The sequence below is a fragment of the Grammomys surdaster genome, unplaced genomic scaffold (genome assembly GCF_004785775.1).
Source record: "Grammomys surdaster isolate TR1022 unplaced genomic scaffold, NIH_TR_1.0 126091, whole genome shotgun sequence".
NCBI lineage: Eukaryota > Metazoa > Chordata > Mammalia > Rodentia > Muridae > Grammomys > Grammomys surdaster.
The window spans coordinates 3903906-3926274 of NW_021620899.1; the positions used below are offsets into that span (position 1 = coordinate 3903906).

Consider the following 22369-nt stretch of genomic DNA (forward strand, 5'->3'; position numbering starts at 1 on the left):
AAGGAAAACTGATGTGTTATAAAGTAGCTGGTGAATATCTTACATCTGACTTAGGTAATGAGCATTTTAGTCTGTCTTTTCATGTGAAATTTCCATGTGTATTTTTATGTGACATTTTAAAAGATATGCTAATGCATTGTCACATACAGTACTTTTTGTTATATATTATGATATCACCTTCTTCCTTTACTAGAATATAAATCATATTCTGATAATTTAAATCAGCTTTTTTTTGTTGTTTAGAATTTTGTTATCCTGAGTGCATAGGCAGTAATTTTAAAATATGGGAAAGCTACTTGCTGAAATGTCATCTTTTGTATAGCATTTTGTCTTCTGTGAGTGTTGGATATATATTTCATGATTGATTAGAAATTTGAAATTTCCCCTCAGAGTGATCTACTGAATTTTCAGGACTTTTGTATACTCTATTTAATTCGACAACTAAATTCTCAAGCATTTTTAGTATTTTTAAAGACTACAACATAAGCTAGTGAAGAAGTAAATTTTTGAAAGGATAGTGAAATGAAGATTTTAATGAATAAAACCTTCCAAAACCAATTTTTAAAATGTCACTCATTGTGCCTTGTGCTCTACATCAAATTTATTTCACCATATAAAAAAATGCATGTATACTTGCAGACCATGACACATGGCCCTTGATATGACCAGCCAGTTTTGTCATTCTTCAATAACTAGCACAGAAAAATAACAAAAGGGAACAGTAAGTATAAAAGGTTTTGGTCAATAAAATGAGAATGAGTTCATTGTAATCTTGTGGTAATTTTACTGTATCTTACTGATTCTCTCAGGAGGCCTGTGTTGTTTTCACCAGCTACATTGTCCTTATTCACTAAGCAAATTCCAGGGACACCCTAGCAATTTTATTTAAAACAGATCTCTTCCACTTGGTTGACTTTGTAGGGAATATACTTAAAGAATTGCTTTCATATGTTTTTTTGTCAGTTACCAGAAAGCTTACCTGGTTGTAGCTTACGTACTAGGTCAGATTTATCATCCTTCACTTAATGATAATGTAGTACTTAAAATGATAAACACACACAAAGAATACACTAACAATGTTACCCTAAGGTTAGGTTACAATTTCAATAGTATGGTCATTAACTGACAATCAGCCTCTTTGACATCTCTGATTTATCAAATTTTTAAGATGAAATGCCTAATAGTTTCTATAAATATTAAAATATAAAGTCTTTTTTCTTTCTTTCACCAAAGGACTAAATTATGGGTACAATAAAAAAATGAGTTAAATAACAGGATACAATTGTTAAAGCTAAAGTTAAATATAGTAGCAAATTTTTGTAATAAAAGTTACTGTTTTAAGAAGAGATAATACATTATAAAAATCATAGTTTAATTTTCTGAAAATAATACAGGCAGGATTGCCTATTGTTCACCATACTATTTTGTAGAAAGTACAGACTGAATCATTTTAAAATGGCTGTGTAAAATTTCATGTATCTACAAAATAATAGGTAAAGGTTCAGTTATCAAGTCTGTCATGTGTTAATAGATGCATCGTAACATCCAATTAGAGCCCTTAGTACACAGCAGAGTTGCTCTGTTCTGCCCCAAAGTTAAAGCAATGTTATTTATAAAATTTCCATGCAGTATGGAAAAAATCGGTTCCTCTTTTTTTTTTTGTCAAAGTAGAACCATCAGAACCATCAGGCATCCATTAACATTAAAAAAACTTTGGATGCCGATACCCTGTTCTGAAAAATACCTGTATTCCCCCTGAACACCCATGCTCCAGTGTCATCCCCTTCCCCATTGTCCTGCCTTTTTGTGTTTATAACCCCTTTGTGAATGAGTACAAATTACAATTTGAAAAAAAAATATATATATAAACAAAATTTGGATGATAGAAAATTTGTTTTTATATATATATATATATATATATATATATATATATATATATATATATATAAATAAACAAAATTTGGATGATAGATGAAAGTACATTTGATAGTAGTTGCTGATAAGAAAGGCCATGGTGGTCAGTAGTAATGTAAAAGGTGAGGACATTCCTTGAATTTGTCAGTTTCTGTTGGTGTTTCTTTTAAGGGTCCTCTAGAACATGGGTTTTCACACTATTATTGCCCAAAATGCAAAACAACCCAAGTCCCCCTACTTCACTATTTCAGCCAGTTCAGGAGTTGGTAACTTCCTGTCTATTTCATTCATAGTGTTTTGCCTTGACTGTAGTATGTGCCTTGAATTTTTGGAGAAACCTATAGTCTTGCTAACAGTGTGGTTTGCTTGGAGGTTCCCTTTGGTCAAGAGTTCAATTAGCTGTAACCCAGTCTTAGTACTGGAATCGTCATTAGGTGACAGTGTCTCCCCCAATTAATTTGCGGTTTCATTTAGATGTCCTATATATACATATGCATATGTATGTATTAAAAAACTTTTCCTGTTTCTATACAACCCCTTAACTGCACCTTAGTTTTTGCCATCTGTCCCTGTATTCCCTCCCTTGTCTTGCCTTATCCGCCCTGTACATGCCTGGTCCTCCCGTTCCACCCACTCACAATCCAGTTGTAACTAAGTAACTGTTCTATTTCCCTTTCCTAGGGAGATCTACTTGTCCTCTAACCGCCAACCCCTCAGTCCTTACTCTATACCTAACCTCTGTGGTTTTGGGGATTATCTAGCTTGACTATCATTAGTTGACTTAACAGCTAATATCCACATATAAGTGAATACATACCATATTCTGTTTTCTACAGGTGATGATTCTTTTTTTCTAGTTCTGGCAATTTACCTACAACTTCTTGCTGTCATTTTTTTAATGGCTGGATAATACTTCATTGTGTAAATATACATTCTCTTTATTCATTCTTCTTTTGCGGGACATCTAAGTTGTTTCCAATATCAGCTATTGTGAGTAAAGCAGCAGTGAACATGGTTGAGTAAGTGTTTATGTGGTAAGATGAAAGTTATGTGCCTTTGGTTACCCTGCTTGGCTAGCATTACCACAACATATTTTATATTATTGAAGGCTATTGTGAAATGTGTTGTTTTCTTGATTTCTCTCTCAGTCCATTTGCAATTTATGTATAGGAGGGCCACTGATGTTTATGAGTTAATTTTATATCTCATTACTTTGCTGAAAGTGTTTATCACTTGTAAGAGTTTTCTGGTTGAATTTTTAAGTCCACTTATGTATACTATCAAAGATACATTAACTTCTTTCTTTCCAATTTGTACCCCTTTGATTTCATTGAGTTGTTCTCTTGCTCTGGCAACACTTCAAATTCAGTATTTTAAAGTACATATCAAAAGGTATGAATGAAAGGACAACATTATCTTCCTCCTAATTTTAGAGGAATTGCTTTGAATTTTTCTCTATTTAATTTGGTGTTAGCTTTGGGCTTGCTGTAAATGGCCTTTATTATGTTTGCGTATGCCACTTGTATCCCTAATCTCTCCAGGGCTTTTATCATGAAGGACTGTTGGATTTTGTTAAAGGTCTTTCTGTCATCTAATGTGATAACTGTGTGTTTTTTTTGTCTTTCAGTTTTTTTTTATATGGTGAATTATATTTATTGATTTATGTATGTCTAACTGTCTACATCTCTTTGGTGAAGCCTACTTGATAATGATTAATGTTCTTTTTGATATGTTTATGGATTCAGTTTGGAAATATTTTATTAAGAATTATACATCTGTGTTCATGAAAAAAATGGTTTTTAATTTTCTTTTTTCTGTTTTTATGTGTTTTGGATATCAAGATAACTGTGTCTTCAAATATGAATTGGATAGTGTTCTTTTTGTTTCTACTTTGTGGAATAATTTGAGTTGTATTGGCACTAACTCTTTTTTGTTTCCTTCTCTCTTTCTCGGGAGCCTTTTAGTGGCTGCTTCTGTTATACTAGGGACTATAGATCTATTAAAATTTTAATCTAATTGATAAAAATTGACTTTAGCTAATTGATTTAATTTTGGTAAATGATTTATATTGAGAAAATTATTCATTTCAATTATCCATTTCTTTTAGCTATTCCAGTATTTTGTAGTAAAGTGTTTAAAGTATGTCTTTATGATTCTGTGGATTTCCTTACTGTCTGTTTTTTCGTCTCCTTTTCTTTTATGATTTTGTTAATTTAAATATTTTCTCTATACCTTTAGTTAATTGATATAAAGGTTTGTCACTCTTACTGATTTTCTCAAAGAACCAACTCTTTGTTTCATTGATTCTTTATATTGTTCTATTGCTTTTATTTTATTGATTTCAGCACTGATTTTGATTATTTTTAGTTGTTTTATTCCTCTTGAGTATGTTTCCTTCTTTTTGTTCTATAGCTTTTGGGTGTGCTATTAAGTTACTAATATGAGATATCTAAATCAATCAATCTCCCTCTTCTCTCTCTCTCTCTCTCTCTCTCTCTCTCCCAGTCTCTCTCTCTCTCTCTCTCTCTCTCCCAGTCTCTCTCTCTCTCCCGGTGTCTCTCTCCCGGTCTCTCTCTCAATTTTTTTACTGCTATGAACTTGCCTCTTAGAACTGCCTTTGTCTTGTCTCAGTAATTTGGATATGCCATATATTCATTTTCTTTCAATTCTAGAACATCTTTAATTTCTTTCTTAATTTTTGTCTTGGCCCATTTTTCATTTTGTAGTGAGTTTTTCAGTTTCCATGAGTTTGTAGGCTTTCTGTTATTGAAATCCAGCATTAATCTGCTTTTGTCTGATTGTATACAGGGTATTATGTCAGTTTTTTCTTTTACATCTATTGAGACTTGCTTTGTGCCCAAGTGTGTGGTCAGTTTTAGAGAAAGTTCCAAGAGGTTCTAAGAAGAAGGTATATTATTGTATGTTTGGGTAAAATTTTCTGTGGATATCTACCCAATGGTTTATGATGTCAGTTAGCTCCAGCATTTCTGTTTACTTTTTGTTTGGATGACCTTCATACTAGTGTTTGAAGGTTAATATGTGATTTAAGCTGTAGTAGTATTTCTTTTATGAACTTCAATGTACTTGTGTTTGGGATTAGATGTTAAAAATTGCAATGTCCTCTTGGTGGATTTTTTTTCTTTCATGATTATGTACTGTCTTTCCCTCTCTCTTCTTGATTATTTTTGGTTTGAAGTCTATTAGATACTAAAATTTTTAGGTGTGTTTTTTGGATGCATTAAAAGGATGGCTCCTGTTTTTACATCCATTCTGTTAGTCAGTGTCTTCTGGAGGGATTGGACTATTGATGTTGAGAGGCATCAGTGAGTAGTCTTCTTGATTTCTGTTATTTTCTTGTTTTGGCATGTGACTACTGTAATTTTGTTGTTGCAGTTGTTATTTTTGTGGTAGTTATGGTGGTAGTGGTGGAGTTTGTGTATGTATGTATGTATGTATGTATGTATGTGAAGAAGAAGGTGCGAGTCACACTTTTATATATTCAAACTATGTATATGAATCTAATATTATCCTAAATGTGTTGTATTAATTAAAAATACATAAAAAGCAGTGAGTAGAAACATGTTTTAATGTTTTCTTCAAACTAACAAAAATTCAATATATAAGATACACACAATATATATGTATATGCACCTACATATTTGTATGTAAGTGTGTGTGTGTGTGTATATATTACTAGAATTTGGAGACACTTTTTAAATATCACCTCAAACAACATTCTTTTAACCTATATACGTGCATATACTTGTAAACTTGTATGTCTTTGTCTATATTATGTATTTTAAGTAAACATAAAATAATATATTCCCTATGGCCTTTTCAAGCATCTTTAGTGTTATTTGCCTCTGTTCCTTCCCTTTCTCTCTGTGTTGCCTCCCTTTCCTCTCCTCAGTTAAAGTCTGCTGCTCCAGTTGCTGCCATGCTCCCTTTTAGAGCCCTTGTGTCCTTCTCTCTCCTTATCCAAAGTTCCTCTATTCTCCTAAAAGGTCTATTATATTTCCCTGGATTCTGAAGTTGTTCTAGATTATATATGTTTATCTAAAGATTTGTATCCAATAAGAGGGAATGGCATTTATCTTTCAGGTTCTGTGTCTTGTCATTTTCTCATCTGTATCATTTTTAAATTTAGAGATTCCAAGAAGAAACAATATTCAAGTCAGAAAATAATCTGGGAATGTATAGTCTGACCATTTATTTAGGACTTGCATTATCACCCTGCATTGACTTGAAGCAACAGAGAACACACTTGTGTTAGAGAGGGATAGTCAAGTCTCTTGTATGAGAGAGCTGTAATCAGAAATGGACAGTTTCTCTTCAAGGAAGCCATCATGTTTTCTCTTAAAAATTTCAGTTCTTAAAATCTCAAAACAAATTTAATCCAGTTTAGAATTAGAACCCAGATACATTGTTTTCTTGATTTTATTTATTTCCTGTATTCTAAATGACTATCTTATTTTGTTTGTTATTTGTATAGCAAGACTTTAAATTTATATTGGCTTTGTGGTTTTTTAATGCATAAAATACATCATATTAATGAGGTGGAGCTAAAGGGAATTTATTGGTAGGATTAGGCACGTATTTGGGGTTTGGTGGTGAATTGTAGTATCTAGAAAATGATGTGTTATAACTTGGACACAAAAGAATGTTACTTCCAAGTATCTCTGGACTGGAAATTATAATTGTTAAATTAGATTCTTGGTCCCAGACTCTGCTCTCTACATTTGCTGTATCCATCAGTTCTTATAAGACCTGTGAGATGTGTATATCTTCTTTTATATATGGATGATCTGTGCCATAGAAGTAGCAAATAATGTGAAATTTAATTAATCAAAGTATATATTAAAAGTTCCTGTGTGAACTGATAGATACTAAAACTTCTCTTCCACGGAACAGCTTTGTAATGTTTGACAGGTCTGCTGGCTTTCATTCCTGTTCCTACTCACTTATGTTCCTGTCACATTGTTGGTGCTTTCTGTATTGATTTCTTTTAATCTCATGGCAACAATTTTCTATGATACTGATAGAAATCAGAAACTAATTTTATTTCTACCCCATGAAGAAATGGAGAATTATTTGCCTAAGACCACACACTTAGAGTGTGGTCAAAGTGGATATTGAATGTAAGTCATCTTATCTATCAAGCCCATACATTTGTCATGAGGCATACTAGCTCACTGCACTATACTGACTGACTCAACAGATGTGACTCAGCCACACACAACAGATAAGTTTTCCACCACTACACCTAGTGCAAGATGCAGGACACATTCATAGTTTCTGATTCATCTGTTGGTGAAATTCTTTGAAAATATTATTTTCCATATTAATTCCAAAGGAAGCTTACTAGATACAAATGGAGTAAATGCTAGATTAAAACATGATGTTTGATTTCAAGTACTGTAGCCTTTTATCTTGACATGTTAGAGCTGAAGATAACTTATGCTGCTTGTTCTAGCATCTAGAGAGATTAAAAATACTAGATGGAAGCTACTATGAAAGGAAATATTAGAAATAACTTTTGATTTGACCACAGTTAAAGACCAACTTGAATTTAAGTGAAACGGATTTTCATGATTTGTTACGCATGTATCTGCAAAGGACTATCATAAGTAATTACAAAATCTTTTTCAGTTTTCTGTTATTCTCCATTACTTTGCACATAATTACGAGTGAAATATACTTACATTATAAATGCTTACTACCTCTAGAATATGCTTTACCAGTATGGCTTACTCATTCACAGTCCCAGCTGCTCACAGATCTTCACTTAGGGCTTAAGGTACTGAAAAAATGTAGCACAGGATTTGCTGTTTGTAGAGTCCAGCTCTCGCTGTTGCTTCTCATATGTTCAGTACAGCCTTCCTGTTAGCATTGTTTCACAGTGTGTTCTTTTCCTTGTGGAGTTTTGTTTGTTTTCTGGGTCTGTGGTTGAGTTTGGCATGGCAGCTCTCCTCAGCATTGCTTTATTTCTCTGTGTGCCTCTTTTCACTTTCTTTTTCTCAATGGAACTTAGAAGCATTAAACACATCTTTTTAGCAGTTAAATTTTAAAAATGAACATTTTATGATGTGACTGTTTAGCAATTTTGTGTTATCTATACAGGTCTAAATATTTGAAAGAAATGGTAAATTTTGTTTCTATGTAGTCAGAAAAAAAAATGTTACTCCTAACCTCTAAGCCTTTAAGATTTCTCCTGCCAAAATCAAGGCACAAAGTTAGCAAGTACTATTAGCCATGCATTTCTAATTCAGTCTTTTTGAGAGGAATCCAAGTGTAAAGATGAGGGATAGTTGTATATTTCCTTGAGTATTGTAAAATTGCCATTCTTGGTAATGAAAACAGCACACTGCTATTTTTCAAAATAGTAATTAATAACACATATTTTCCTTTATATTAAAGTCCTCTTTCATAGAATAGATTGATTTTGACAATCAGAACTATTACCAATAATACAAGAGGAGGCAACTCAGTGTTCACAAGATGAAATATTCTCTTATAATCAGTGAGAACTTGCCCAAGAAAATGGCATTTAGGGTGAGGATTTCTATCTCTTTGTTATTTGAATCTACTGTGGTATTATTAGTATGTTTCATAAGACATAGTTCAGAGCTGCTATGATCTTTAAATGTTAATGTTCTTTTCTTATCACTTTACTGTGTAGATACCCTTCATGAGACCCAACTCTGCCACAGCTCATCCTCGGAGGCAATCCCGGAAACCTCTTTTATAAGTGTGATTTTAAAAATGTGGATAAAACTCTCAATAGAGCATATAAACTAAAGGAGAACAGCTATCTTGTCCTTCCCATGAGCTTATCACTGCAAAAAGTGCTTTTGCTTGTCAAGTTTGGATAGAATGTAATTGATTGGTTTATTATATGGGTAGACAAGGCAGTTAATTTGCTTGTGTGGATTTTTTTTTCTATTTTTCTTCTCTCTCTCTCTCTCTCTCTCTCTCTCTCTCTCTTAAAATATTCAGAAACACTTGATGTATGCATTATTGAAAACAATAGTGGTAATATCTTGTCAGAATTATATTAGTGGGTAAATGTCTTCCCTCTTATTTCTTTGGCAAAAGACAATACAGTATTTGGACTGAAAACTAAAGGAAGCCAGTGGGACTTACATGCTCTGTGCTTCCCTGTTATTGAATGATTATCTCTTTGTTATTTGTATGTAAAAAGGACGATGCTTTCCGCTGATCTGCAAGTCCGTATCACCTCAGTTACTACGTGCATTCACATACGAGAACAACTCTAGACTCGTATTTAATGCTATTTCTATTTGTATATTCAGCAAAAGTGAAAGACTGGTGAAGATTACAACTCTTTGAGCACTGTGGAAGCACTTGATGTCAGCACGGACATTTTATAACTAGAATTTAAACTCAAGAATGAACACAGTATGTGTATTGGTCTTTAGGTATTTTTTCAGAAATATCCAAATTTACTCTTTACTGTTTTATTTAATATTAACTTGCTGTGTTCCATATAATTTTACCTTTTGAACTTAAATGTGAAGCTATGACATGAGGGAAATACAGAGCTTGTTGAGTATACAGCCTGCCTGCTGAAAGATCTCCACCAGCCCCTGTGTCTTCCCAGAGGTTCACAGAGTTTACATTTGAGCCTAATGCTTTACTGGTCCAGTTTTAAGTCAACAGCAAAAATACTTTGAATATTGTGCCACTTAATCTTGAACTGATTTAGAAGAGACTGCTGAAATTGAAATTCACATGTACATGTAAATTGTCAAATTGTCTCTTGAAATTCCATTGTTTATCATTGTGAGTTTGGATTTTTTCAGGTATAAGGGCATTTGGAATAGTTTAACCTTTAGGATTAGAATAGCAAATTCTGTAGATAGTAAATGTAGGTGTAATTGTAAAGCTGGTGTTTCTAGTAATCTGTAGTTATAGGAACCGTATGATTGGCTAAAATGTTTAGTAAAGTTAAATATGTATAATGTATAAGGATACTTGTAATTTATTGATCTTATTGCACTGGAAAAAAATACTCATAATCCTTAGGAAAAGCAGCATACTTTCTTTGAGTATAAGGAAGAATCAACTGACATAACTTAGAGAAAAGATGCTGAACTCCAGCAAAGTTTAAGGGAAATGATACTGAATGCTTACCATTTTTCAAATGAGATATGCTTTAGTCCAATTGTCTTTTAGCATAAGGTAAAAAAACTAATGGATAATTTTTAATTTAGGGTTTCTTTCTCTCTCTGATGGGTTTCTGATTTGGTTCTGCATGGTTGTAGTGGCAATGTTAACCAAAAGCCCTTCCACATTGGTTATAGTTAGAGCAGTGTAATTGTCATTCTTCATCATTCAGTTTTTAGTGGTAGATTATGCTCTTCCACGTTAGGTAAAAGACCCATGTTACATGTTTGTCACATGTCACAGATATAAACTGCACAGTTCCTACATGATATATTCTTAAAAGTCACTCTCAGAACAGAATGGAACATTTCTTTTAATAGTCTCCTAAATGCAATACAAAAATTAACCTTTGCCCATTATTGGTCTTTTGCTGTTCAAGAGGAAAATTAATGTTTATCTGAGAAACATTTCTAAGTAATTTATATCTTATAAATATACATAAAAGAATGACAGCTCAGGTATTTGACAGTTACTTCCTGCAGGATAGGAAATGGAAGAAATATTAAAATGTCAGCAGGAAGGGGTTGATATTTTAAGGGAGAGTGCTTAATTGGTAAAGTGCCATATTAGCATCAGTACTTACCCATGTGAAAAGCTGGCACAGGCTTATAACCCTAGTAATGCAAAACACAGACAGAAGGATCTCTGTGATTGATTGGTCAGCCACCCTACAGATTTGACAAATACCAGGCCAGTAAGAGAGTATATATCAACAAATGTGATGGAAGATTTCCGAAGCTGTAAGGCAGACCAACACATGCACACTCACAAGCATGTGGTCCTGTACACACACACACACACACACACACACACACACACACACGATATTACCTCCCCTAACACATAATATTGGGAAAGAAATTAAGTGCCTCTGAATTACAATATGGCTGATGTGGTAGTAATATATCAGAGTCACAGGGAGAATTTTTTTGAGACTCAGTTGGCTACTATCTTCTCCTTATTCTCCGGCTCCACCAAATGCTCTCTCTGTGGCTTTCTGGAGTTTCTAATTCTGTAGGTCAATGATGAAACTCAAAAATCTGAGTTTGTAGCAGGTTTCAGATATTGTTGATTTAGCTGGTCAAGGACAATTCTTTGAGAACAGTTTATATAGAGTTATTTGTTTAAAATAACCATGATTTATTCAGTGTTGATTAATAATGAGTGTGGGTTTAATGTCTTTAAGGGGCTCTTCGATTTCTCAAAAGATTTGTTTCTAGACAGAGGGTTTGTAGAAAAGTAGTATCTTCTGAAACACATAAAGTACAACTTCCTTAATTAAACAAATTCTTTTAAACATTTATTTCATTATAGAGAAATACTACTTGCCAAAAATGAGTTACGTATGATATGAAAACAATATTTAGCCTTAGTGTATATTGAGTTTAAGTTTAGATATTTATGCATCAATTATGTATCACCACATCTTGTGTATCTTGAATGTGTATCTGAAACCATATGTGACATAAAAATGGGTTTCTGACAAATAATGTTCACATTTCTTAACTTACTTTCCTGTTTATGCAGCAGTGAAATACATTTTAAGCACTCAGATTTACAAAGTGTAAACGCATATACACACACAGAGATATACATACACACCCATCATAAGTATGTTTTATTTGACTCACAGTATGAAACTATTTCACCAAAATCTGTTTAAAATTCAGAAGGATTTTACAATAGATTGGATTAACATTTTCTGAGACATTTTCAGTTTTCTGAAATTGTTTTTGACTATTGGAACTTGTTTTAAGAGACTTCCTCAAAACAGACATAAAGACATAACAAAACATATGAAGGCAGAGTTTATATCTGCCTGAGTCGCTATTTTGTAAATTTATATATTTGTAAGGAATGTGAATGGAGATGGGATTTATAAGTGGTTCTTTATAGAAAAACAAATGTAGGCTCTTTCCTGTAGTGATCACCTCCAGGTGCTCTGCAAGGCTGTCAGTAAGACCGCTGTTCAGGTACAAGGGATGTAAGGAAATTGAATGTTCATGCTGGGCTTGATAAATAAAATGAGATTGACCTCCTAGCCATTATCGCATTTATCTGATTTACATTGTAAAATCAGAATCTACACTATTGATTGGAGTATAATTAGTTAATTATGAACAGGAAAATGCAAAGTTATGTGGAGCTTGAACACAGCAGGTTGTAGTGCTAAAAAATTTCCAAGGGCATGAGCAGATGGAGATGAGCTTATTAGAGAACAAAGCAGACGGGTTTCAGGTGTGGAAATGTCTGATCCTTCTCTCATGCTGGGAAGAGACACCTGACCTTATTGTGTATTGTCATAGGAATTGCCTTGTTTCACGTTCTGGGTTTCATTGTTGTTGTTTTTGTTTTGTTGTGTTTTCTTATTTCACTTTTAAAGTTGCAAGCTTTCCGTGGCAAATGTAAATAATGAATTGATTCCACTCTTTACATGGGCTTGGATTTGGCTTTTCCCAAATAGTGTTTCATATCAATACCCATCTGTAATGAGAAATTTTACACTGTCCTACCACCCACTCATTCACTGTCGCCTGTGAGAGAAATCCCCAGTAGCATTAACAAAATAGGTTCAGGTGCTTAACATTGGTCTGATGTTTGTGAAATACGACTTAAAACAAGTTTCTAATTGATTTGTATAGAAAATGTTTATGTAAGTGGTGGCTTGCACCAAAATTGTTACCTGTTACAAGGATTAAAATATTTTACTTATAGGTATTATACCACTGATAGAACGTAGAGTTTTATGACAATTCATATTATTTAAAAATTTTTAATGGACCTCAGTATATATTTATTCTACATGGTAAGGCATTTAATTGAAATGATTGATCAGTGTTCACTGCAATAACTTATTACAGTTTGTTGCTCAAATTGTATTTGAATTTCTAGTAAGGTTTTATTTTAGCAGTGTTGATTGTCAAGACTAATCAAAGGGAAAGTGAGAAGAGCTCCAGATGCTCGTGTTTCTAGGTGAGAAGTGCAGTATTCTTTAGTTTCCGAGACAGTTTCTCTATTCATCATTGTACAGGGAATACTGACTGTTGTGCTCCATTCAGGTAACAGAATATCTACAGTTATCAACACCAATATGACCATAAAACAGTACATCCCTTTTAAAGTCTGAGCCTCAGATTCTGCTTCTTTCTAAAGGCCAGTTTATCATGTCGTCATAATCTGTTTGCTTACGAGGTACACTCCCTAGTTGGTTTTTGTTTGTTTTTAAAGGAATTACTTAGTGTATGCCACAGATAAACTTATTATTGTTGGAATTAAGAAACCTAAGGAAACCTTTAGAGCAATGGTTCTCAACCTTGCTAATGCTGCGACCTTTTCCATACAGTTCCTCTCACTGGGGTAAGCACCAGTCATAAAATCATTTTTGTCAGGCTTTCATAACTGTAATTAGCTAGGGTTATGAATTGTGATGTAAATATCTGTGTTTTCTGACAGTGTTAGGCAAATCCTGGGGGGGGGGGGTAGCCCTGAAGGGCTCGCAGTTCACAGGTTGAGAACCACTGTTCTAGCACCTTGACTTGTTTGCCGTTAGGCATAAGACAAAATTTTGAGTTAGATATGTTTGCTTATTTCCACATTGTCAGTAGTCACTCAACACCCAGTTTAATGCTTGTTGTGTGGATCATAGCACATAGGAAGATGAATCATTTTCTATTCTTCTCTAGGGTGCTGTACATAATCATAACGCTAAGTAAATATTCTAATAAAGATAGAGCTGTGCTTATGGAGTCTCTACATTTTCCTAAATCAGCGTGTAAAATACCACATAGACCTTCTCTGTCATTTGTGTTTGTATCAAATATTAATGTAGTGTGTAGGAAGTTGTACTTGATAGGTACTTAATTGGTCAGACTTTGTTTACACTAAAAATGGAGTTTGTTTCATTTCTATACTACAAATTTTAGGATTCTCTGTAGTCTAATGTGCACAGTGTTTATTGAATATACTCTTTAGTCATCAAGTTTAGTTTTTATTTAAAGACATGTTCTTCATATGCTAAATTTATATTCTCTTCATGGTTAAGGTATTGCCTTTTATTATAATGTGCTATTGGTATAACAGTGTTTCTCTTACATCAACATTTGTTTCATTTAATAAAGTATGTTGTATTATATCACAATACTTTTGAGGGTCAATGACTTCTTTAGAAAACTTAAACATTTTGATCATTTGTTTTAACAAATTGTGTTATTGTATTGGTGCAATGAAAATGTTTTCAAGTACTTAATATAAATAGTAACTAAGTAAAATTAATCAATAACTGTTTTTAATCTATTATAGTTTTCAGGGTATAGCCTCATGTAACACTTAGTTTTTGAGTTTTAAAAATATTTAAAAGTTTTTCTCTGTAGCCACAATTCACTAGTTACTAAGTTTTGATAAAATTTTCACAGTGGTGTGTTTACATAGGTTATATAGTCTACTATATTAATCTTCTATACTTTATGTTTTTAAGTAATTTAGTGGTATCTCATAAATTTGTCAATAAGCCTAGCCAACACAACTTTTTTTTTTGCAAATTCTGCTAGATTTCACCTCTGCCATTTAGAATATAATTGTTACTAGTACTAGTACTTCAATTATTATTTTGTTTCAATTTAATAGAATTAATGAGATTTTCTACATGAAAATAAGTTGTAAAATTTCTTTGAATATCTTATATTTATCATTTATTTGGCAAACTTTGACTTCAAGTGGGGTATTTTTCTGTGTTTTTCTTTCTCTCTCTTGGATTTTGGTGGTTGCTAGGGTAGAGACCACGGCTTTATGCTATTTAAACTTGGACTTGCAGCCTTTACTTACTGGTGAGTAAGCGAGGACCTTAGAGAACTATCCTAACACCCCCACTGTCTGCCATCATGAGAAAGACGTCCTGAAATGTATCCTGATGAAGGTGTCAGGAAGAATTAGGTCATCTCTAAAGAGCAAATGCTTCACAGCATCTTCTGAAAGAGCTCCCAATACCAGAACAGGTATTGGATCATTTAAAAATTTTAATATATTTTTAGATGCCTCATTTTAAACACTGTCAATTTGGATAACCTTAATAGTTTTGGTGGCCTAATTTCTGTATACAGAAGTTCTGTAAGAAAGTTATGGTTGTAAAAATACACTGATACTATTAGGAAGCAATGGCTGGTAGTTTTTAGGCAAGTAAGAACCTTGAAGACCTGGAAAAACTGAACATAAAAATGTCCGACAAAACAGCAGATAAATAGTATTTTAACTATGGAAACTTGCCATAGAAATGTAGCACAGGCTGATGATCCCAGTGCAACAAAGGCAGAGAAAAGTCTATTTTATATATACCCCCAATGAACCAAATAATGGTATTCTTTATAACATTTCCATCAAGAATTAGTGACATGTTTTAGTCCCTGTACTCAAAGTAGTGTTCCTCTATGACTCCAAACCTTTCCATCAACTTAGAAACAGTCTTACTTAAAAGGGTTTTGTATCCCAGTAGTTAGTATATTGAAAATTTTAGTTACTGAAAGGTAAATTAGTTCAATTGAGAAAGGACCCTGAATATTAATTCTGTGGGCTTACTATATGATATCCTTATTTTGCATTTGATATTAGCTACATAATCTTGTTTCTAAACTCCAGAGATACAGTTATTTGAACATTTAAAATTTTTAACATATTTTTGGATGTTTTATTTCAGACAGTGGTATAATATATAGCATTTTCCAGTTTTATCTTATTCACTCCTGTAACTGGAATCACAGTAAATGTACAATTCAAGTTCATTTCTTGAGTCTCGGAGAGTTGAAAAAGTTCATTTACCTATTTCATTGAGAAGAACTAAATTGTACAGTGATAATAAGTAAGTCATGGTGGGTAACTAGCTCACACTTGTGTGTGCCTGCATGACTTGACTCTGGGATTCTGAAATGGGTCCTTGAAAGGCTAGGTTTTTGTAGCATGGTAAGAAATTTTGACTAAAAATATAATATAGATTACTGTTTTCTTTATTGTGATCATTTTTAAGTTACTTTTCTTTTGGCGTATGCATAAGAACAGCTCCGTTCTGTATTTTCCCAATGCTTATTGAATGCTTATTGCTTGTACTCAAGCAACCTGCCTAGTAAATTCCTTGGTGTTTTAGTTGTAACTTAATTAACTTTTAATGTTCTAAACCAGTGAGAAATCAGTAAGAAAGAGAATTTGATTGGTTAAAAAAGTATTCCTCTTTAATTTAAAGTACAAGAAAATCAGAAGTAAAACCCATTTTATAAGATGTATACATCTTGATACAAGTCGCTCAATTTTGGTCTTGTGATTCCAGTTGATGCAAAATTCATTTTATAAAACACTGAAATAATACAGATTTTTCTTCATTGTCAGCAGGATGAGATTGTCTGAAGCGAAGAATAGGTATGGTAGGTTTCTTAAATTATGTACATCATAGGAGGCGAGACACTATCAAAACATCTGCTAAGTGCTAAGTATCCTCAGAAGTATTTGAAATACCAAGTACACAGAGAGAACTTGACAAAAACTAGTGAGAGTAATATCCAGTCCTTGAAGTGGCTTCTTCTTATATATTTAAGTATTCTGTTACTTAACTGAAAAGATTGTATCTTCTGTAGATTGTGTTAGCATGCTATAAATGTTAGAAAGTTCACTTACAGTACACTTTAACTTGGAAAAATACAGAAATGAAGTATAAATTGTATGGCAGTAATTACAGCTTAGACTTTTGTGGACTGTCTACTGAATAAATGATTATTTCTATTCATTCAAAATTGAATTTCAATTGCTAATTTTTGCACATATGGATATATATATATTCATTCATATCTTAACACTTATATACTCTAAACTTTTTTATCAGAATGTTGTTCCTTGCAAATTATATTGTTTCAATTTTTTCTCTACAGTGTTTAAGATTTAGATCTTCTTTATGATAAATATTAATTTCAGAATCTCCTGAGCAAAGGTTAGAGTTAAATGTTAAAGTTGCTATGTGTAACACTTTGTTCCTTTGTCTTTGAAATAAGTAGTTTCAACATTTAGATACACTATGACTCTGCTTACCCTACAGATGTGATGAATGCAGACTGTGCTACCATTTTGGCTGTTTAGATCCTCCTTTGAAAAAATCTCCTAAACAAACAGGCTATGGATGGATATGTCAGGAATGTGATTCTTCATCTTCTAAGGTAAGGAGTGAAAGTCTTGAAGAAAAGAAATCCGTTCCTTTCATCTTGACAAGTTTCTTTCTTTTTTATTTCACAACATTCTTTCTGATTTTAAAAATGAAGAAGAAAACCATATTAGATGACATAAATTTTCTCTATATAGATTACTTAACTGTTTTGTATGTCCTCTGTATTACTCTAGCATATTAAATACTATTATAATAGGATAATGTCTTTCCATCGGGATAGGTATGGCCCTCGTGCCTCACTGGACAACAACAGGGGGATTGGAGCCATTAAAAAGTCCCCTTCAATTACTGAAGGTCAGGCCTCTATCCCCGCCTTCGCAAGATTAGAATCGCCACAGCCCTTCTATACTTAGAGAAGGGAGGAGATGTCAGGGGCAGTCCTGCTTATCCACTGAAGGCCTAAAATCAGCCATAGGCCTAAAACCAGCAATAGGCCTGTCATACATGTGTACTAACACCAAGTCTTGGGTCTCTGTGGAAAAACATTGAAACAGATGGCTATAAGCTAATGCCAACAGGCAGCTTTTGTGGAAATTTACCAGCCTGAGTAGTCACAGACCTTGTAAATAGGTAGCCTTGGCAGATAATACCAACTTAGATAAGGACAAATGAATCATAGGCAGAGTCATAGTGACCTGTCCCTTGAACCTTCACCCAGCCGATACCTCGTTCTGAAAGATATCTGTATTCCCCCTGAACACCCACGCGCCAGTGTCATCCCCTTCCCCACGTCCTGCCTTTCTGTGTTTATAACCCCGTGTGAATAAGTAAAAATTATGATTTGATTTTAAAAAATTAATAAAAATAAATAAATCACACACACACAAAAAGGATAATGTCTTTCTGCTAATTTATTACTTTGAGGCCATTGGAGGAAATAATTGATAGTCAAAGGGCTTAACAATAAAATGCTATTTTATTTTGAAGATGATTCATCTAAAGATGAACTAAATATATTAGGGTTGTTTCATAGACTCAAGTCACTTTTAAAAACCTAATTTTAATCATCTAAATTTATTTTAGCTAAGTAGAAAGGATAAAATCAAATAAGTTTAATAATTATCTTCTAAGATAAACTCTGAATTTCTTCAGAGTATCAGAATTTCACCTTTAAATTATGGCAGTCCATAGTATCTATTTGTTTGTTTTTTTAAAGCCCCTGAAAGAAGAGCTAGATTCTTTGTCTTTGTACTCATTTCTCAGAAGTCCTGAATATATTTGAGTGAGGACATAAGTATCAGGCGTGGGTTAACAATATTATTATTCCATACAATGATAAAGAAAATAAAGGCTTATTGTAGTATGAGAGCCATTTTATAATAAGTTGAATTAATGTGGTATTGATGAAAAATTTGATGAAATTGTTATTCTAAAAGTTAACTTTAGTTTTACAATGTTACTGAATCAGAAATATTCTTAAGTAGTCAAGATTTCTTCTAGCTTAACGCAGATGCCTTGTGAAACTTCTTAAGCTTCAGAATTTTTGATTATTTACAAAATAGTTTCTATCATTCATTAATGCTTTGTGCCTACTAAAGTTAAGCATTTTTTCTTTCTCCCTATGATCTCTGTTTCCCCTACATCTCTTCTTCCATCCATCTATTCAAGCCAAATGCCCAGCACCATTCAGAAGCCTCATCATCCTTATTTGACATGGTGAATCACTTCCGAGTCATCCAGGTGCTTCCTCCCTTCCTGGCACTGTAGTTTAGTGGCTTCCCATTCACATTCCATTACAGTCCTCTCTACTTTAGAAGCCATCTGAAGAGCTCTCCCAAATGTACTTCTCTTTCGTTGTTCATTGCACCAGAGGCCTCCAAATGAAGTGTGAAAGAAAGTGACATTTAACTTAATTCTATGTAACATTCTATTTTAATTTCTATGCCTAAATGTATTTTATAATATACATAAAAAGGTTAAAATGTTTCTAGACTCTGTAAAATTGCAACATTTATAAGAGTACAATTAACTTTTATAATACTAATTTCATCACAGCTGACTTTGTTTTGTTTGGTTCACTTACATTGTTATGCAGTAGTAAGTGTTTGGGTGTTTTCTAGAAATTAGCACTAAAGAATAGGTACATAGTATTAAGTGACAAATACACTTAATGGTTTTGCAGTTGTTGAATAATTTAATATAGTCATTCTATGGACATAAATAGTAAATGTCCTGTAACAGAGGAGTGTTTCTGAAGATATAATCACAGTTCTGCATGAAAACCTTGTGGTGGTTTCCTGTCATCCCACATTTACAGATATAACAAAAAAAAAAAAAAGTTAAGAAGCTTCTGTGTATGCATTCCTGTCTCCTCTTCAGATTCATTCTGGTGTTCTGTCTCAGTAAAATGCCCTTTAGTATAAAGTGGTACTGGTGGAACCATAGATTGAATTAGGTGCATATAGTGAACTTAATTCCCATATTTCTTTGTTACTAGTTATGGACAGTTCCTTAGCTTTTAACTTTCATACTTAATCCATTTTTAATAAATATAGGGCAATTATTTTATAAAATGCAATTTCCTAATTTTTGTGGTTTGCACCTTCAATAAGAATATCATAGGTACAGGGACTGAGAAGATGGCTCAGTAGGTGAAGTGCATACCGTGCAGGGAAGCATAAGGACGTAAGCACAGATCACCAGCTTCTACACAAAAGCCTGGTGCTGCAATCTATATCTGTAACCCTAGCACTGGGAAGAGCAGACACCGGCAGATCTCTGGAGCTGGCTGACCAGCCCATCCAACCAAAATAGTGAGTTCTGGATTTAGTTACAAAGTCTGAGTGGTAGGGGAAGATACACAGCATCTACCTCTGGCCCCTTCATGTGCAGACATAACTAAATACACCCACTTGCATGTATGGTATAAACTAGGCTGAGTATTGTATTCTTAAAACGCATTTGTTAGGCCTTCCAGGGTTAGCCTTGATGGAGATCTCAACAACTGTCAACTTACATACCCAAAGTGAAGCTAACTTGTCTGGCACAGTTAAATGAATAGACACATTTCTTTTAAAATGGCTTCCTTTCCAGATCATGTATTCACAGGTCATACTGCAGATTGAAGTACAGTGACTATTCCTGTTATTTTTCTATCTTTTCATCCTTGTTCACATTCCTGCTTTGAAAAAACTTTTGAAAAAAAGTTATAGAGTTTTCATGACAGGTCTGTCTACCACAAGATGACTAATCAAGGAGAATTCTCTTTCATTCTCTTTTACTTTTACAATTTAGTGTGCTACACTTTTTGAACAGAAATAAATTATGAACATTTATTCACAGAAAACTTATGTAAATTTCTTATGTTAGATTTTCTGGAACCACATACACATTACATACCAGCTGATGGAATTGACATTTCTCGGTGATCATTTATAACTGAGTAGGAAGAATACTTTTAATGTATTTATTTTATACATTTTTTTTTGCAATGAGAAATTAAAATTCTGTAACTGATGTATAAAACCAAAGTATCAATGTATTTCTTTTCAAGTAAGTAGTTTTGACATTTGTGCCTCTGGGAACGTAACACAGCAGTCTCCCCAAGGAGTATCTTGCCACAATACATTAAACAAGCACATTTAATTGAACCCAGTAATATGGGAGATTGAATGTCTAGATTTTATGTATTGTGAAGATTTATGAAAAATATTAAAATGATCTATGCTTAAAAGTTCTTTTAAATTTGAAGTTTATAACTGACCCATAAAAAGGACTTTCTTAGACTTTAACTATTCATTTGACCTCTGGGATTTTATGACATGCAGGTTAGATTATAGGTTTCTGAATTTAGCATTGCTGAAAGAGAAGTCATTTTCATGTAAAATACTACTTCCTGTGCTGATGTAGTAGTTTTGGCACTTGTACATAGTGATTGCAGTTTACTGAAATGTTCTTCACTAATCTTTTCTGAGTTTTAATTTAACCTCTTATTGTTTAAGATATGAAAAAATGTGTAAAAAGAAAAGGAAAGAAAAGGAAAAGCTTTTTGTACTGTTCTGTGGATGAGAGTCCTATAGAACAAATCTGTAATGGAAGGGATTTGCTAAGTCTATTTGTTTATTTGTTTGTTTGTTTGTTTGTTTGTTTATTGAAGTGCCTTGGTATTTTACTTGTATGCATGTCTGTGTGAGGATGGCAGACTCCCCAGAAATTTGAGTTACAAACTGTTGTGAGCTGCCATGCAGGTGCTGAGAATTGAACCTGGGGCCTCTGTCTGGAAGAGCAGCCAATGACATCTCTTCTGCCCCTTGTTAAAAGTCTAAATATTTAATCTATGATGTATTATTCTCTCTAACTGCTCCAGGTTGGTTTTTTGTTTTTAATATAAACTCTGGATTTCCTACTTGCTAGTCAGTAGAGTTAAGCCTACAAGCTTCCTCCTATTGATGGGGCTTTTGATAGTAAGCATGTCTGTAGTTCTTAGAATGTCTTTCCGGGGTGGGGGGATGTATAAACGTCTTTTCACCTTGTAGTTTTTAACTGCGTGTCACACTTTGGAGCTACTGGTCATGTATCATTTGTGTTCCAAAATTATAGCCAGTGATGAAGTTAAAAAGAACTTGGTAGTCTATAGGAGTCTAAAGACAGTCTGAGCCATGTAGCAAGACTATGTTTAATCAAACAAGTCAACAATAACAAATGCAGATAACAAAGTTTTTACACGATCATATAATTAAACATATGTTTCACCAAGTCATACCTGGAAATATGATTGTTTCAGATAAAATTTGTCAATGTTTATGATACACCTATTTTGATATATTTCTTTACAGAATACAAAATAGTTAAAATATTTCAATATAGATAATTGCTTCCTAAAGTACTCTAAAATAATTTGTACAATTAAAACACTAAAAATCACTTTTCACGATATACTTATTACAAATTTGAATAAGTGAAGCCATTTTCTAACTTTGGTGACTTGTGGGCCTGATGAGTTTCTATACCATGCTGTGGAAGGCCGTATATGAAAAGAAACTAAAACAGAACTGAGAAAATTCATCAAGGTACAGTAGGATACTCTATATGGAAATGCCTTTGAGAAATTGCCAGCATTCTTCTGCCCTTTAT

The 22369-nt window shown here is 33.3% G+C and overlaps 1 protein-coding gene across 8 annotated transcripts in view; it reads left to right on the forward strand.

The window, feature by feature from the left end:
* Positions 1–22369, forward strand: part of Phf14 (PHD finger protein 14) — a 161611-nt gene that overhangs the window by 108418 nt on the left and 30824 nt on the right. For 3 of the 8 annotated variants that reach the window (XM_028755934.1, XM_028755933.1, XM_028755941.1), the window contains 2 exons: positions 17171–17288; positions 18905–19022. In XM_028755934.1, the coding sequence (XP_028611767.1) occupies positions 17171–17288; positions 18905–19003 (217 nt within the window). In that variant the 3' untranslated portion in view covers positions 19004–19022. Of the gene's footprint in view, positions 1–8593; positions 8648–14911; positions 14974–17170; positions 17289–18904; positions 19023–22369 lie in introns of those variants that run through there. The other 5 variants (XM_028755935.1, XM_028755942.1, XM_028755936.1 and 2 more) reach the window with 3 other exon arrangements.